An 18,397-nucleotide genomic window follows, 5' to 3' on the forward strand; every position below is an offset into this window, starting at 1 on the left:
TGCCATCAGCCTGTATCCCTAGGTTGATGTGCTTCAGGAGCCTCTTTGACTTCAGCCTGATGCAACACAGGCCAGGAGTAGAATCAGACAGGCCAGCATTTGTTGATGTGGAAAGTACTTACCTTTCCTACCACATAAAGCATGTGTGTGTCTGAGTCGTAGAAGGGAAACAGGAGTCCCGAGGAACCATCTAGATCCTCCTCCAGCAAAGGCACGGAAAGGTCATTCTGGGCAGAACACAGGAAAAACAGTTGTGATCACCTGTCAGTCACCTCCAGCGAAGGGACACTTTACCTGGACCCCACCTGGCAGAAGCACACAAGCACAGCTCTATAATGATCCTTGGTCACAGCCAGCTGCCCGGAGCTGAGAGCAATGCACAGGCTTCTTCAAAGCTCTGTGAGTGGGAAATAGGTGCTCTGTCCCTGGGTCTTGACTGAGGGCAGCACCTCAGGACATCAGTTCCTACCACTAGAACATCTCAGGCACTTCGCAATGGGTAAATATGATAAGAAACACTGCCTGCCTCTACATGGGCCACCAGATTCATGGAGATGGAGGGGACTTTGGGGCATATCTGCATCACACACTGAATTACTCATGTTCCCTCACTACCTCTAGTGAAGGCAGTACCTCCACAATAGCACAACACCCACTACAAGATCAACCCACATCAGCCGAGCAGTCTCCACCCTGCACAGTGGGAAGGTGTCCATTGCAAGGGCAAAAGCTCCCATTGGCCTTTTGCAGGTAAGCCATGTAGGAGCACATAGCACAGCACTCCATACACAAGGCTGGCCTTACACAGAACTATCACAGCACTGCTGAAGGGATAAATGTTGGGAGGACCACCAAAGGGGGAGGGTATGGTGTCCCATGGCTGCCATTGTGGCTATTGTCAAATAAATATGTATTTAGTATAGGGTTAATACATACTTTGTCCTGCAGAACTGTCCTGCTGCAGGCTCCAGAAAGCCAGAGTTTGTTTAGATGTGATGATAACGTAAGTAGATGTGAACATCAGAAAGATGCCTGCTGGGCAGCTTCTGTGCCAATGCCTGTCCCTAAGGAGGCTGCACACACCTGGCCTCATGGGCCTTCCCACTGTGTTCTCAAACTACATGTGGCCAGCTCCTCCAGCAGCTCTGAAGGCAGTGAAACCCTGATGTGAGACCCACGGTGTGTCAGAGCACTGCTCACCTTTGTAGAAAGCCTTCAGGCAGCAGCACAGCGCTTTGCCTCTCACATATGCAAAGAAACTGTGTCCAACCACAGCCAAATCACAAATCATAAACCAGCTTTGTCTGGTACAAAGAGTGACAGCACAACAAAGAGGCAGAAGATTGTGCTGCACAGTGGTTGGCATGAAGGGACAAAATGAGATGGTGACAAAAGAAAAGCATCTCACTGTACATGAGAGGCATACAGGAGGGTCAGGCTTCATGAGGCTTGCAGCAGCCATGATAGGACACCATGTCTTGGAAGTGACCGATAAGTTCTACCTCAATACTCTGTTAGGAATTATCAGTAACCAAAAACATGCCACAGCTTTTTCTCAATTGAGGGCTTCACTGAGGAGGCTGTATCTAGAGCTTATTTCTCTTTCCAGTACCGGTAGCAATTTGCCAGTAAGAGCTGCCTTTAAGTCAGAGACACAGTGATAACCCAAAGGTCCTTTGAATTATTTCTTCCCGTGTTAGGCACAGCATTCTTTTTGTTCTGGTGGATTTCTATGCTGAAAGCTTCGAGAGCTTCTTCAGACACTCATACTCAGTTAACGGTGTTATAGCAGTAAGGTCTGTCACACATTAAGAAAGAATTTAACAGCAATTCAGAAGTGATCTGTAATAAACCAATTCTTAGGTATTTGGCAGGTGGAAAAGTTGAAGTGACAGGAAAAGAGAGAAAACTGAAGCTGGTTAAGACTGCTGGTTCAACTCACTTGATCCCATAATGCAATTTGCCTATTATTCCACCGAGATGTTCCAGTAGAGAACAGCTTTTTCATGTTTCCAAGGAATAAGACTTTATTGACTCTGTGAGACTTGTAGTTGGCTTCCTATAGGAAGAGAAAGGACACTGCATAAGAGACAGCACCTGTTGCATAGCTACATTTCATATTACATGAGACCTCTGATTCAGTCACATCTGAAAGCTCTGCTCAGCCCAGCTCAACTACTGAGAGCAGAATTTCATGGGGATCCAAGAAAGGTGCCCTAAACTCTTCAGGAGCATTCCTAAAAGCCCAGTCAATATCTCTAACTATTGATTCACATATTTGAAAGAAGGCAATCCCTATTCATGGTAGGGAGGACTTTTCTATATACAAATCCATGCAAACACCTACGAAATGCTTCACCTTACCAGCAGATACAAAGTACAGGCAACAAAAACAACCCTGGCAGTGGGATAAATGTATGCTTGCATCCACCTGTCCACTTGATCTCTACAAACCCTCCCAAGGCATCACTCAGAGGACTGCAGGAGGGAGCTATGAAAAAAGTGTGCTTCAAGAAGGGTTTCAGGGAGCAAGGAGCATAGTAGCAAGATGTAGAAACCCTGTTTTCAACAATGACAGCAAGTGTTCCATGAAAAGTAGAAGGAAATACCACCATCTGGTGCCTTGGGCAATGCAGGGCATAGGTGTATCTTCTTCAGTGGCAATGAACCTACTCAAAAGGGGGAACACTCCAAGGGATGAGAACAGCTGGATCACAAACCTCTGAACCCAACCTACTTGTAGGACTGTTCCCGCACGAGGGTCTATCAGTCGTATCTTTCTGTCCCTGCAGGCTGTGGCAAGGAGACTGCCATCTGTGTTGAATGACATGGAGAGAACCACATCTTTGTGAGCATCAAGGATCTTCACCGGGTTTGAGATGACAGCCTCCTTGCTGTCAAGGTTCCAGATCATTATCTGAGGCAAAAGAACAAAAAAAAAAAAAATCAGCCCTTTGCTGCCTGAACAACCAGGGAATTTGTGTACCCTGTTCACTTCTTCCTCTCTTCTCTACATATATAGATCTTACCATCATAACTGGTTGTTCTCCAGCATTTAAAATACTAATAATTCCTGGTACTTACAGCATATGTCAGGGACACAGTGTCTGCTCAGAATGTCCAATATTCAAATTTCCTTTGCAACTACATTTTATACATAAAAATGGCCAGCATCAGTGCAGATATTTGCACTAGCACAAGAATGAAGCCAAACAAAAAAGTGCATGACATCGTATATTATACCCAATCCAGTAAAGGAGAAGGGCTGAGTAGACTGAAATTCAAAAGCAATTGGTAATTTTCCAGTCTTCTGATGAACTTGTAGTAATGTCTTTCTGTCTTTGCAGTCACCATGGAATTTCCCCTTGAAGAAGGCTTCTGAACTCTTTAGTATTGTCTTACAGCTTGAAATTAAAACAGATTTCAAAAGGCCTTGCCAAATAGGGTGTCCCAGGAAGAGAGTTCTACAGAGAACAGACCCACCTTGTAGTCATAGCCAGAGCTGAAGAGGATGTTATTAGCAGTGGGATGCCATTCAATGAGGCCCACTCTTCGAACATGCCCAAGAAGTTCCTTCTTCGGACTGGTAATGTTTTTTGTTAGCAAGTGGTTGGGGATGTCCCAAATTTTAACCTGAATGGTACAGAATGGGTATCAGTGAGATTCCTGAGCAAGAAGCTGATTTGGAAGTTACTAAAAACTATTATTCCCTTGGTATTATTATTCCTTTGGTAGTGAATAGGAATGCTCCTGTCTTTATTGAATGCCAGTCCTTTAAATTAGTATCTTTACTTTTCTGTGGGCCTAAAGACTCCTCTTTATCCTTTATCCTTAGCCAGCAGTTTTACCAGTTTGTTTTAACTTGGCAATCTAACCCTTACACCTGGCCAAGCTGTCAGCACAATTATGAAGAGTTATTCCCAAGGGGAAGAAGTAAACCACAGATCCTGCAGACCTCACCTCCTAGCAAACTTTGATCAGGAACAAGCAAATCCGAAATGAACTTCAGCAAAGGCTCCCAGAAGATATTATAGCAATGATTGATCTAAGCAGTCATCCACTCAATGCTACCTGGTAAAAGAACTGCAAACTCCCTGAGTCAGATGACAGCTGTAGTACTGTTTGTTCCATTAAAAAAATGGCACCAGTACTAAACACTTTGCAAATGACACAGCCATTTATCGAAGTACACAGAAGCCCACCCAGTTGGCCACATGGCAGGTGTCCTGAGTAGAGAGACTGTGCAGCACCGCACTGAAGTCGCTCAACACTGGGAGTGTGCTGTCTCATAACAGGTCTATCTGTAGTCCTCGGTTCTAGAAATATGCTACATGAAGACAAAAAATCCTCCGTCTTCCTGGAGTGGAAGGAGACAGTAGAGGAAGCCTGCAAAAGGGGTTGAACCAATGCAGGGGAAAAAAAAAAGAATCTCTCACACTAACTCTAAAAGCACAAGTATTTAGGATTCTAACAGATGATTAACCCTTTGGTTCAATGAAAATGACTATGTTTGTCATAACTTTTCTAGGACTTAGCCTGAAGCCAAAGGGAAAGGCTCTTCAAATCAGATAATTTATGGAAATTAGCTATACCTGCTCAAGTCTCCCACTGTTTGACTGATGAGGATCACACCTCTCTGTGCCAAAGAAGGAGAGGCACAAATGCTGAGACCTGCTGAGAAAGATCATGAGCACATTTCTCAACATTGTTTATCCCACTGAGGAATCAAGTCCATCAGAAACCTATGGACTGTGGGGTCCAGTAGCCTCCAGATGAACTTCTGCATTGGTAAGAGAAAGCATCATACTCTACAGCTTCAACAGCCATCACTAAAGGAATGGAGCTGAGAGAGTAGGAAAAGGAAAAATAGATTATGTTCATGCTGAGAACAACTGCATAAAATGAACCATTCACTCCCCATGCTATGAAATGGTGGGTGGTAAAAGCAGGCTGGAATCTCAGGATACATTAAATGGCAGAAATTGCCAGTGCTTGGTATGCAGAAGAAGCAGGTGTTGAAGCCAGATCTGCCAGGCCAAGCAGGAACAATCGACAAGCTGTCTCTCCTGCTATATCTCGAATCTGACAAAGCAAAGTAAAAGGCACAGAGTTTCCCCTCTAGCCATGGAGGAGATGTTCTTCAGTAAGCTGAATTCATACACGTTTGATGATTTGTCAAAAGAAACAGAAAGGGTAAGAGGATAAGCCCTCTCCTCATCCTGTTCAAACTCTCAGCCCCTGGCCACTTGCATTGGCCTCAGTCCTAAGCCTGCCTGAAGCAGCAGTGGGAACTGGAAAGGGCACTAGATGTTCAGAGACTATCCATCTCCTCCCATGCCCAAAAGTACCACTCCACATGCTTCAGCTACACACCACAAAAGGTTGCTGTGATACCACCAAGGGAAGCTCCAGAAATACTGACTAATGGCCGTGAAAACTCTGAGGAATGTGGATGATGGGAAATTTCCACCATTTTCACAGAAGCTTGCAACCTTCCTCAGAAGCTCCAGGGAGACCCAGTCCTGTAAGAGCAACCAGATACATCCTTGCACACAATCCAGAACAGTGGCTAATTCTAATGCTGAGAAATGGCAGAGAGCACCCAGGCCTTTAATAACAGACTTGAAGGAAGGCTGTGGCTCTCATGTCTAGCCTGAAGGAAGTGGCAGACACCTCTAAGACCCCAAAAACTTCCTCAGACTTCTCTTAGGACAGAGAAAGTGTTGCTGTGGAGGTCTCCCATATTATGCCCAATCTGACCTCTCCAGTACAGGCCAGACAAGTAAGACCGATGTTGACCCCATGGAGGGAGTCCAACAGCAGCCACTAAGATAAGGAGAGGACAGGAGCACAGCAAACCTAAAGGAAGCTGGAAATAAAATAATTTGTTTAGCTCAGGAGCAAGAAGGCAAAGGTGACCTCTTCTGGCTGCCCTTCAACTACCCTGCAGGAAGGCACAGAGAAGACAGAGCCAGACTCTTTGGAGGTGAACAAGGAAAGCACCAAAGGCAATGGACACAAATGTCAATATGAGCACCCCTGGAGATCAGAGGGGCCCTGTTTTCCCCAGAAAGGTACTCAGTCCCTGGAGTAAGGGCCCAGTGAGGCCATGGGATCTGTAGCCATGGAGATCTTCCCAACTCATCTGGACAAGGGCTGGAGCGACACAATTCAACTGGCCTGCTTTGAGCAGGACTTGGACTAAGTGACCTCCACAGGTCTAGCTACCAGGTACCAGGAAAGACAGTCACACTAAGAAACACAGTCTGCTGTCCTCACTGCTTCGCAGGGAGGGAAGAGGTGTCCTAACATCGTGTCACTATGCAGGGGACCCCTAACATCCCATTTCCTGGTGCCAGGATGATGATGGGAGGGTAGTACCAAAAACAAGAGTACAGTCACAAACAGCAAGGCTTCTTAGAACAACTTTTGGTGCTCAGAACAGTGACAAACTCAGTGTTTCCATTATTTAGCCTAGAGAATGATCCAGTGCCAAGGTTCAGTAGGAAATTGGAAAAAAGCTGATAGAGAGCAGCCCTTCCGCATAGATCCTGGTGGACAATAGAATAAATATGACCCAGCAGCATGTCCTGTCAGGAATGAAAGTTAGCAACATCCTGGTCTGGAACAAGAAAATAGTCACTAGATCAGAGGTGTCAAACCCATTTTCACCAGGGGCTACATCAGCCTTGCAGTTGCCTTCAAAGGGCCAAATGTAATTTTAGGACTGTATAAATGTAGGAGTAGTTACATTTATACAGTCCTAAAATTACATTCGGCCGTCTGAAGGCAACCGTAAAGTTGATATGGCCCCCAGTGAAAATGAGTTTGACAGCCCTGTGCAAGACCATGAGAAGCAATTTTCCCCTTTACTCAGGAATCTTTAAGCAACATCTGGAATACTGCATCCAGTTTTGCACCTGCCCGTGCCAGAAAAATGCTGATAAACTTCGGTAAGTCCAGTGGAGGCCACCAGGATACTCAAGAGGCTGCGGCACTTGTCCTGTGAAGAGAGGCTGAGAGACATTGGGCTTACTCAGCCTGGAGAAGAGACGCCTTCAGGGAGAACCAAAAGAAGCCTTCAATGCTTGCAACACTACTAAGAAAACAGAGTCAGGCTCTGTCTGGAAGTACAGAGTGGGAGGATGTGGTACAGTAGTCACTAACGACACTGGGGAGGTTCTGACTGCATATAAGGAAAAAATTCCCCATGGGAGTGGCGAAGAACAGGAACAGGTTGCCCAAAGAGGTGGTGAAACTTCCATCCTTAGAAGTTTTCAAGACTCAGCTCCACAGATCTGTGCAGGAGGTGGAGATAGAGATGGCCCAAGCTTCCTTTCAATACGAATGGTTCTGTGATTCCATAACTGCAGCAGAAAACTTCAAAGCCTGTGCTCATTCCTCACCTGAGGCTCAAAACAGCAGTCGTGGTGGTGCCTTCCTGCCACAAGTCCCTTCTGAGACAACAAGAAAACCTGGCATACAGGTTTGCAGACAAAATAAAACCCCGAGAGACAGCCCAGAAACTGAAAGGAGCCTTCAAAAGAGACATGAATATCCAAAGAAGCAAAGGCAAATTACTAAACAGGAAGGACAATTCCAAGAGCCTAGATTTCCAATTCAAGAGTGATTTTTGGCAGAGCTGAAATGGCAGAGGATGTGCACCAAGCAGAAGCTGAAGGACACGACAAAGGAAACCTCCCTGATGCTGTGTGGCAGAGCATGATCATAAACAGTGAGAGAAAATACATGTGGGACCTCTGGAAAAAAGCACAGTGGTTAGTCAGATGCCCTCACTATCACAGAAGCCAACATCACACTTGTGACAGGACATGGAAAGCAACCTCTCAGTGGGTACATATGGGCTAAACTGTCCCTTGCAAACATGAACTGAATCTTTCAATTCCTAATAACTAGTCTGCACCTAGACTTAAGTAAATTATGTGACTGCATCTTAATTATACTAAATTCAGGCAAACTACTTGCTCCCTAAAACTTAAGCCTGATGTGGTATATTCGATATCTATTTATAGGTTTGCATTAGGATGAACCTTTGCGTCTCTGGAGGCTTTCTGTGGTTTCAGTAGGAAAATGCTCATTTCATTTATGCCTTTTGCAGAACAGTATGACACAGATTCCTCAGCTACCCTATAACTGATCAGCGTGACTTTACAGAGTAAATGGGTGCAGGAACAAGCTCAAACTTGCTCTGCAGGGAATTAATCTGAAATAGCTGTTCCAGATTACATTGTGTCGAAGCTTTTATTCTACAATAAAGGAAGAGTTTCATGGTGATTAAACCTGAATAGTTATTCCATTTAAAATTCATATTCTGTTTTTCTCATGCAAACACATCCAAAAAGATGCAAGCCCCCATGAAACATATCTTCCTCCTCACGCTGATTTTGGTACATCATCCAGAAGGGATCACACACGTCTGACCTCAAGAGAAATACAGGAATCTTAGTCTTGTCTGATTTTTTTTATAAGTATACGTATGCTTTCACATCTGATCCATGGACCTTTCGGCTTCTTTTTTATTTCTTTCCCCAAAAAGCATATAAGCCAGGTAATAACAGAGTATGAGCCGGTAAACTTACCGTGGCATCTTCTGAACATGACGCTATTACAAAGTCATTGAATGGGTTCCACTTGATGTCAAGAACATTCCCTTTGTGCCCGCATATTTTGGGATAATGTGGGTCAAGCTTGCCTGTCTGGAAGAAAACAAACATCATCAAACCTGAAGTGAGCCATGGAATTACAGGACATTTTCAAGGAAGATCCAAGCCAGTTCCACCAAGAAAACTCTTTCTGCTTGTTATGCTCCAAACACCCTGGGTGTTCTCTATCTGTTGAGAACGAGTTTTTGCCGTCCCTGCAAGGCAAGTCTTGATGATACCACTGAAAAGAAAGGAAAGAAGTGCTCATGCCTTCTGCAGTCAGGCAATCTGTACATATGCAGCAGTTGAGACTGTTGAAGTTATGAGCGAAGATTTGGTTCAGACACCAGAATGAAATGCAGACAGAAAACACTTATGAATGAGTTAAATCTTCCACATTTTTTAAAGCTCTTGGTGGGGGGGGAACACAAACAAACAAACAAAAACAAAACCAAAAAAAAAAGACAAAAAAACCCCACACCGCACACAACACAGAATCTCTTTCAGAAGACATTTCTTATAAGCAGGGAAAAAAAAGTTTTAGATTTTATTTTTTAAGCAATATGTCTTTGCACTTTGTGTTACAATGTCTAATTTCCTTTCCACAAGCTATCTCTTTCTCTTCGATGGTGTTCAAAAGACGACATTCACCAGATTCAATCAGAATTCCAGACTCTCCAAAAAAAATGCCATATTTGGGCAGCATCTTCACTGGTAAAAAAAGAAAAGAAAAGAAAAGAAAAGAAAAGAAAAGAAAAGAAAAGAAAAGAAAAGAAAAGAAAAGAAAAGAAAAGAAAAGAAAAGAAAAGAAAAGAAAAGAAAAGAAAAGAAAAGAAAAGAAAAGAAAAGAAAAGAAAAGAAAAGAAAAGAAAAGAAAAGAAAAGAAAAGAGAAAAGAAAAGAGAAAAGAAAAGAAAAGAAAAGAAAAGAAAAGAAAAGAAGAGAAAAGAGAAAAGAGAAAAGAGAAAAGAGAAAAGAGAAAAGAGAAAAGAGAAAAGAAAAGAGAAAAGAGAAAAGAGAAAAGAGAAAAGAGAAAAGAGAAAAGAGAAAAGAGAAAAGAGAAAAGAAAAGAGAAAAGAGAAAAGAGAAAAGAGAAAAGAGAAAAGAGAAAAGAGAAAAGAGAAAAGAAAAGAGAAAGAAGAAAAAGAGAAAGAGAAAAGAGAAAAGAAAAGAGAAAAGAAAAGAGAAAAGAAAGAAAAGAGAAAAGAAAAGAGAAAAGAAAAGAGAAAAGAAAAGAGAAAAGAAAAGAGAGAAAAGAAAAGAGAAAAGAAAAGAGAAAAGAAAAGAGAAAAGAAAAGAGAAAAGAAAAGAGAAAAGAAAAAGAGAAAGAAAAGAGAAAAGAAAAGAGAAAAGAAAAGAGAAAAGAAAAGAGAAAAGAAAAGAGAAAAAGAAAAGAGAAAAGAAGAGAAAGAAAAGAGAAAAGAAAAGAGAAAAGAAAAGAGAAAAGAAAAGAGAAAAGAAAAGAGAAAAGAAAAGAGAAAAGAAAAGAAATAAAATCACACACAAAATGCACTAAGGAGTATTGAGGGCCTTATGCCACATGGGGGCTGTGTTGCATCAGGATAAACCCACATTGCAGTCACTGTCTCTGCTACAAAGTCAGGTTAGTATATTTGTTATGTGCTAGAAAACATGCTAGGGAATTTATTAACACTAGATCAGTACTTGCTTCTCCCTGTCAGGGGCAGAAGTGTGAGGAGCTCCAGGAACCACCTTGCATCCCAGACATCTTTCCGAGAGCAAAGCTCAGACGCCTAAGGAGAGAGACATGGTGGCAGACTGGGGATGCTCACCTTCTTACTTTCATTGCTCCTGGAAGAAGCGTGAACCCCTCCTGGAAAGCAGACACTTCTGTTGTGTCCAGGAGGAGACCTCTCCAGAGGTGGGCCTTAAGAGTGCACAGCAGAACGGAATCAATATTGGCCCCAAAGTGGATGTGGCTACAATGTAATTTTCCCAGCCTTGGAAATTTGTACAGTTTTGAATGCAGAACATGACATGACATGTAACTATTCTGGCTTCACTGGAAAGTTTGTCACATAGACTGGGACTAACCTGCTCTAAACTTGAACACCCAGAGGGCTTTGAAATGTAAAAGACCTTGTTTTTTTAGACTACAGTCTAAAACAATTCCCTTTTATAACAGCAACAATACAAAGTGACTTGGGAAGGCAGAAGACAGATAAAAGGCCTTTAATAAGAAGCATTCCCCCGCCCACGGTGTCCTTTTGCAGGCTTCAGGGCTTGGTTTCAAGCTGGCAACTCAATGGGCTGGGCAGCCAGCTCCACAGGGATCCCTTGATCCCTCTGGGAACTCCATCCCCTCCCAGAGCTGGCTGCCTGTCTCCTCCCCGCTCCATTTGGGAGACTCCCAGGCTGCCCTGAGCCTGCTCTGCCTCCCCCATCCTGCAAGGCTCTCCTACCCCCATGTCTCCAGCAGGCTCAGCTAGCCCTGGAAGGGAGCCCTTGTTCTCCTGGCCACCAGTCCCACCCGCCCCAGTGCAACCCTGCAGCCGTGGGACAGAGCAGGACCCACAACACAGGGAGCCCTAGGCTGCCAGCAAGCGTAAGTGGCAGGTAGGGCTGATGGACTCAGATGCACATCTGCATGTTCAAGTGAAGCTCCTCTTCTGTCTTGTGCTGGGGGAAAATTTCCTTTCACAGGACAAAAACTATTTAAGTAACTTGATGTCTTAGCACTCATGCAGAGGTACCCAGCTTCCAGTTTTTTGCAGAGCATGAAAATGGGTAGTTTTTGAACCACTCACTTTATAAACTCTCAACATTTTTTAAAAGTAGCCAAACGGGGAGTTCCTTGACAAAAAGCGCTTCTAGTGGGACAGCTATGAAAACTCTCCCAGCAGATTTGTACAGGGTAGATCACCATGAGATGTGTCAGCCCCACTTCTCAGGTGTTCTCCAAAGGGCACTAACAGACCTCGTATTCACATCACGGCACCACATTCACATATGGCATCAGTTAGGTAAGATCTGAGGGCTCATCACGGGTTTCATTTCATAGTCCTTGTCCCCAGAGAAAAGGGAGCAGGGTTTGTGTCTAGGAGGTCTACATGACCACAGATGTCCTCCTTTTCATACCTGGTGCTAACACATTGAAATATTGGAGACTGCAAAGACTTAGGCACAAATATCTCCCTGTCTCAAGAGACAGATGCAGTCTCAACCACGTCTGGTCATCAACAAAGGAAACAGACAGGCCTTTGTCTTTCAAAGGAAGGCCACGCAATTGCCCTCAGAGTCCAGATCTTTCCCTGGCATGTGGTGCTTGCAGTGCATGCACTTCCAACACACCTGTGTCAGACACCAGTCTACACCCAAGCCACACTGTGAGAAAGCAGCTCATCTGCCAGTTACTGTCACTGAGCTTGTGTCTCCTAAGACTTGCAAGATTTACAAAACATTCAGTCTTTTCTGGAGCTCTTTCTCTACATAACCTCTGCTGCTCCCAACCCTAACTCACCAGGTTCTCAAAGAACAATGGTGCAGAAGGCAAGAAGCAATATTTATCCCCGGAGAGAAGAGAGAGCTCGGTGTCCATGACTCAGCAGGAGAGGAGCACAACAAAAAAGGAGGCACAGTGAAACAGAGCGAGGTTGAGCCTCTATTTGAGCACATCCCGAGGCAGGCAGCCCCTCCAGTAGCACATGTGGAATGAACTCAAAAAAGCATTGGAGGGACAAGACCAGCTCCCCAGGTAGGCTGTTCATCCTCCCCAGAAAGTGCAGCCCTCCTTGTCCTGGCTACCATCTCCCAGTTTTGCTGAAGATGATGTCTTGGCTCTTGGGCTTTTCTTCCATACTGTGGCATGCTTGGGATGTGACAAAAGTCACCACGGATCAGCTGTCCATCATTAGAGGGCAATATTGTCCCAGGCGCATGTCTCCAGACTAAGCTGCCTTTGGTGCCCTGGCAGCCAGGGCCACAAGCCAAGAGCCCAATACACTGTCTACCATGGGTCACCACCACAGGAGGTGGCAGCCACAAATACCACCTCCAGGAGCATAAGTTGAAAGTTTTCAGCAGGTGGCACCAGTTTGGAAGCGTATCATGAAAAAAAAGTAACTGGTACTGCAGACCCCAGACTGAGAGAACCCCCTTCTGTGAGTGGTTGAGGCTGTTCTCTCCCCAAGCAGGGGTGAGGAACAGGTATTCAGAGAACAGCAATACAAAGCACAGCACATACAGATCCTTTCCCTGATCCACCACCAAAGGTCAATCCTTAGAAGACTTCCTGAACTAAACTAACGCCTCTCTATAACTCCATCCTGGTTTGAAACCCTTAATTCTTCCAGGCTTGTCAGCATCCAGAGCAGTGAGCTACACATCCGAACTGCAGAAGCATCCACATCTGCTGCTAACAGTCTGCTCCCTAGTCTCCAGGATCCCCTTCACCACACAAATCAAGAAGAATTGCTCCTTACACTTCTTCCCACCCTCTTCACAGTTTTATATCTCTCATTCATCTGTGGTTTTTTTCCCAGACTGAGGCCTAACCTACAAAGTCTTTCCTCATATGAAAGCAATTTCACATTTTCATTAATGTACTTTAATGATCCTTTTCTGTTTCTCCTAGTTCTACCATGCCTTTGACTTCTGCAAGCAGTATTTCAAATCTGGGTGGAGTATCTGAGCAGGTGTTAAGAATGGAAGAATTGCTACAAAGACTAGCCAACCTGAGAAGAGGTGAAAAGACAGAAGAATTAATAGTAAGCAGTACAAGCACCTTCAGCTTATTTTGCCAACACTTTGAGAGCTGGGTCCCGCCCTGTGTCCCAAAGTCATCAGCTGCCTGCTTACAGATGCAGCTCGGTGATAAAGACAAGTTCTTCAACCTCAACACATCATGGCAGAGGGGACAGAAGTCACTCAGTCAAGAAAAACAGGGTAGTGGTTAATTTTACATGGACTGTCTCTGAAGAGCACCAGAGCTGAAGGAACTGAGTAAACAACGAATAGAAGGGCCAGGAACTGTGCTAGATTCTTCAAGCATAGCCAGTTCACTTTCATCCTTAGCAAATATATATTGAAAAAGTGGCATTGCAATAACACCATCAATTAACTTCTAATTGAAGGCTGAACTTCTGCCTTTCATCTGTTCTGCCTTGATTTCAGAGAGCTCATAATCTCATATTGAAACTAATTCATATTAGTGCATGCCTAATTTTTCTGAAGCAATAAACAGCAGACAGCCAGCTTTTCCCTCCCATCAGATCCCTAAGCCATCAAAACCGATAAACATGGGATTCTGTTTCTGAAAGGGAAGTTTTTCCAGCACCAGTGCTTGAAGCTTAAGAGCTTCATTGCCTGATATCAGTGTCTCCATTATTTCTCAAAGGAAAAGGTAGAGCAAAACATATCATATTATCCCTTGGTCACAGCTGAAGCCATACCACTAAAGCACCTTTGAGCTTTTGCCCTCTGTATCTACTAACTGCATTTTTATTCACAACTGTTCCAGGAGACAAACACCAGAACAGCACAGCTCCTGCTGATTATACAAGAAAGGCAAATGAGATGTGAAATGAAGGAAAGTGCTAAAAAACTGCAAGCAGCAAAGTAAGACATAAGTATATACATCCCAGCTATCACCTGCCAGGGCATTTGGGGTCTCTTCCATCATTTTGCAATTCAGGCAACAGAATCAATTAAATATCCTCTCCACAAGCTAGCTCCCTAGAAAGCCTGGCTCTCTTCCAGCCTCTCGAAAGCTGGCTCTCCTCTGTGGAGCTCACCTGGTGGATGGGAATGACAAGGAAAGCACCGCCGCCTGCACACTCAGTCACCACTGCAATGAAGTGGGGGTTCACGGCGCAGAAGTGGTTGTCGTGGACATTGCGGGTGATGGGCACACAGTCGTAGCATTTCTCCTTGCTGGCAGGTTTGCCATACACGTGGCGGAACTTGGAGCTGCGGTACTGCGGGTGCCACGACATCTGCAAGGGGAGAAACACAAAGTCCCATGACACAATGACCAAATGTGCCAGCAGGGGTCACAGAGCCCCGCTCCCTCTCCCCAGCACAGGCTCACTCTCCCCATTTGGGCTCCTCATACCAACCCTCAGCCAGCAAGCAGCAGCCATGTTTTTCTCTGCTGGTCCTCACCTCTCTTGCATGACCCATCTCCGCACCCTTTGCCCACCTCTGATGGACAGAAGACAGTGCAGGAGAGAAGACAGTCCTCTGCACCACCAGCCAGCTGGGCTGTGCATGCACCAGTATTCCTTATCACTGAGGTAGTGACACAGCAGCAAGTTGAAGAGGGGATGAATCCCAGTAGCACAGAGCTCAGGAAGCATGAAAGATACATCATCTTGGGTGAGGAAAGCCTGGAAGATGATGAGTGAATGAGCCAGCCTGGATGCATGCTTCATTTAGCCCTCAGGTGGTTCAGGACCAAAAAACAGTCTAAATTTTGCTCATATGAAGGCGAAAAAAAAGGGGGGGGTTGACAGACCATACAAATAGTTACAGTCACCTGTTGTTTTTTCCCCACTGATAACAATGTTCTGCATATCTTGTTTGTAACTGCACCACAGCCGTCTGATAGACAGCATTTTAAATGGTGTATAAATGAGAAAATAAAGCATGCTAAACACAAGAATCCCTTCCCACAAGGAGCTTAATGGAACTGATGCTACTGATTTCAAATAGGAAACTACCAGTGTTGGACAGAAAAGGCAATTCAGACTATTAACTCCTGCACTTTCCACCAGACCTAGATAGTAGAAGGCACATGGCAGGGATGATAAGATCCTGCTGCCCAAAGGAAAAGAAATGCATATCAGCCAAGAAAGTTATGGGTAAAAGAGAGCCCCACACAATCAGCTGGAAGTACGGGCGAAGACTGAGAGAGGTTTTGCCACATATCGATGCGTTTAATGTGCATTGGGTAAACAGTATCATCAGTGATGCTGGATCAATGATACTCCAGTTCGAGAAGGGAACACAATCAAGCAGCTTTTGAGTTACAGCAAGACTTAGATTGCTCACTCAGGTGGGTTAACATTTGAAGAGAAGCACGTACTCAATGGCAAGAAGCAAAGTGCATCATTACCTGACAAGCAGGGGTCTAAGCAACTCTAAACCTAAATGTCCTTATTGCTGGCATGGTATTGCATCCTCCTGGAATGAGTGTTAAATGCTAGAAATCCATATTCCTTGATCCTGGGCAGTCAGACTGGAGCTTTACAAGCACGCATCCACACAGAGAGCCACAAAGCTCACATCCCATGTCACACTGGAAAATCTGGGCTGTGAATAGTGCTAGGACACAAGTCCTGTCCCATTCCCTACCTCCTCCCAATCTACTGGCACAGCTCAGAGCCAGCCCCACCTTGGAAAAATACAGGTGCTTGTAAAAAAAAAAAAAAAAAATCAGTCCTGGCAGATCACTGGTTGCTTTCCGAGTCATTTTTATTGCTCACTTTTGCCTTGGTATGTTTCACCTATGTTAACCCTGAATTTGTCCATATTCTTAGCTGAATAAATTATTTGTGCAACAAACATTAGGTGCAGATTATTTCTGACACAGTAAAGGCTACTTATCCTAAATAAAAATGAAGAAATGCAAGTTACTTGAAAAAGAAAGCAGTGATCCTGGGAAGCTAATCTTGGAAGAAGGGATGTTCACAGGCAGAAAGACAGCTGAGGTTATATGCAATCGTTTAGGTCCCCAAAGAGCCCCAGAGGTGCAGCGTTCTCAAACAACTTCACACTCATTACAGCTTTAGTGGTAAGGTTTACTCACACCAAGAAAAAAAAACAAAAAAACCACCAAAAAAACCCAAACAAACAACAACAACAACAAAAAACCACAAAAACAAAACCAAAAAACAAACAAAAAAACCACCACACAAACACCAAAACAAACACCACACACTGTATTGTCTGGATACAACAGTTCCTTCTTTGAGCAGGAACATTATCTTTGCAAAAAGAAATTAATTGCCTGCTGTCATGGTTTAACCCAAGCTAGCAATATAACCCTGATAGCAAATCACTCGCTCCCTGCCCCCCTCCTCCTGCCCCCCACCACCCAAATAGGGGAGAGAATCAAAAGGAAAGAGAGAAACCTGGATTGAGATAAACACAGTGTAATAAAATAACAAAATACTGATACACTACTAGTGTGTGTATGTATATATATACAGATATATATACATATCTATACACACACACACACATATATATAAAAGAGAAATGAAATATGAAAGATACTCAATGCAATTCCTCACAAACTCTGTCCACACTGAGCAGCCAGTCCCAGAAAGCAGCACCCGGTTCCAACAGCTGATCCTGGAGAGAGAAAAGATGAAAAAGGCAGAAAGACCGAGAGGCCTCTGCAAAACGGCAGGATGGCAAAAGGCTGAACTAAAGAAACTCCAGAACAAAACTCCCCAGAACAGGTCTCTGTCCTAGCTCCGGCAAAGAGAGCAAGAAGAGACAGAGAGAGAGCGGAAGATCCCGACTATCCTTAAATATGAAGCATGACACTAGAGGGGTGGAATACTCTCATTGATCAGTCTGGATGTCAGCCAAGCTCGGCCCCATCCATGCTCCCCTTGCTCGACGCCTCACACCTGTAGGCAGAGTGCTCAGAATGTTCTTGGCTCTCAGACCAGAGCAATTAAAAACATTAACTAAATTCAAGTAACAACTGTGCTAGCTACAGAAAGGAAAGGTTTCTAACTGCATGAAGAAGACCTGCCTTCATGCAGCTTGCCCAAATTTGCCTTTCCACTGCTGTCAGGGCAACATAGGGACCAGTCACAGGCCATTGGTAGCCCTTTTCCATCAAGAGTCCTAGCCCAGCCTCTTTGCTCAGCTCCTATGCTTGCATGGCAGGGCAAAAGTGGCCCCAGTCTACAGGTATGGGTCTCTTCCTTGTTTTCTTCATAAAGCAGCAGGTTTTCCAGTCACTTCTGCTCCTCTTCCCTCTACTTTCCTGGAAGGAAGGGGTTGGTTTATTCACTCCTCATTTGGTACTTCGACCATCGTGACCAGCCTCCTCTCTTTGTCCTGCTAGACGCAATGCCATATTTGTTTCTGGCAGAGACAATCCGACTGAGCACCATGTCCACTCTCCAGGGCTGAAGGTGGAGCAGGGAGACTGGCCAGAGGGAAGAGAGGCATCTCCGCTCCTTCCTCTCAACAAGGAGAGCAGAAAGCATCATGGTGAAGGCAGATCTAGGCAAAAATTGCCATGGCCAGGCAAGGAGAGGAAGCGTGGTTTTCACAGCACCTCCCATCCAGGACTCAGAGAAACTTTTCTGGTGCAGCTGGCAATAAGCTGGGCTTGCCTCCTTACACAGGTGTCAGAGAAGGCAGGTCTGAGAATACTGTGTGAGGGGGAAGGGTCTCCTCAGCTTACAAGCACAAGGAGGTGCCGGTTTCTGATGTATCTCCTTCTCTCAGAAGGAGCTGCAGTGAGGCCTGAAGTGCCATGACATGTCTGCAAAAGTGCCAGATGCCGCTTCTGAACACGGCTGCAGTGAAACACACAGAGAGCCAAGCAGCAGCCCAGTTAGAGAAGCTGGAAAGAGTTTGGCTGGGAAAAACACTTCTCTAAAGGGCTGCCCTAGAGCAGCTCCCCAGTGCCTCTTTACGAAAAACAATATAATGTTATCTGCTGCATTCCTGTACCACGAAGAGACAACTGGTCTTTCATCTTTTGTCTTCCACTGCTGCAAGATTGTCGGGTCCTCAAAACAGCTT

General features: G+C 44.6%; 1 protein-coding gene across 1 annotated transcript in view; it reads right to left on the reverse strand.

Annotated features, from left to right (window-relative positions):
• CORO2A (coronin 2A) overlaps window positions 1-18,397 on the reverse strand; it is a 58,937-nt gene that overhangs the window by 5,555 nt on the left and 34,985 nt on the right. The window contains exons 2-7 of the mRNA XM_065656056.1: window positions 14,416-14,616; window positions 8,601-8,717; window positions 3,484-3,633; window positions 2,738-2,917; window positions 1,943-2,059; window positions 123-227 (exon numbers count right to left, since the gene is read on the reverse strand). Of these exons, the coding sequence (XP_065512128.1) occupies window positions 123-227; window positions 1,943-2,059; window positions 2,738-2,917; window positions 3,484-3,633; window positions 8,601-8,717; window positions 14,416-14,616 (870 nt within the window). The remainder of the gene's footprint in view (window positions 1-122; window positions 228-1,942; window positions 2,060-2,737; window positions 2,918-3,483; window positions 3,634-8,600; window positions 8,718-14,415; window positions 14,617-18,397) is intronic.

This window comes from Caloenas nicobarica, chromosome Z, assembly GCF_036013445.1.
Source record: "Caloenas nicobarica isolate bCalNic1 chromosome Z, bCalNic1.hap1, whole genome shotgun sequence".
In the NCBI taxonomy this organism is placed as follows: Eukaryota; Metazoa; Chordata; class Aves; order Columbiformes; family Columbidae; genus Caloenas; species Caloenas nicobarica.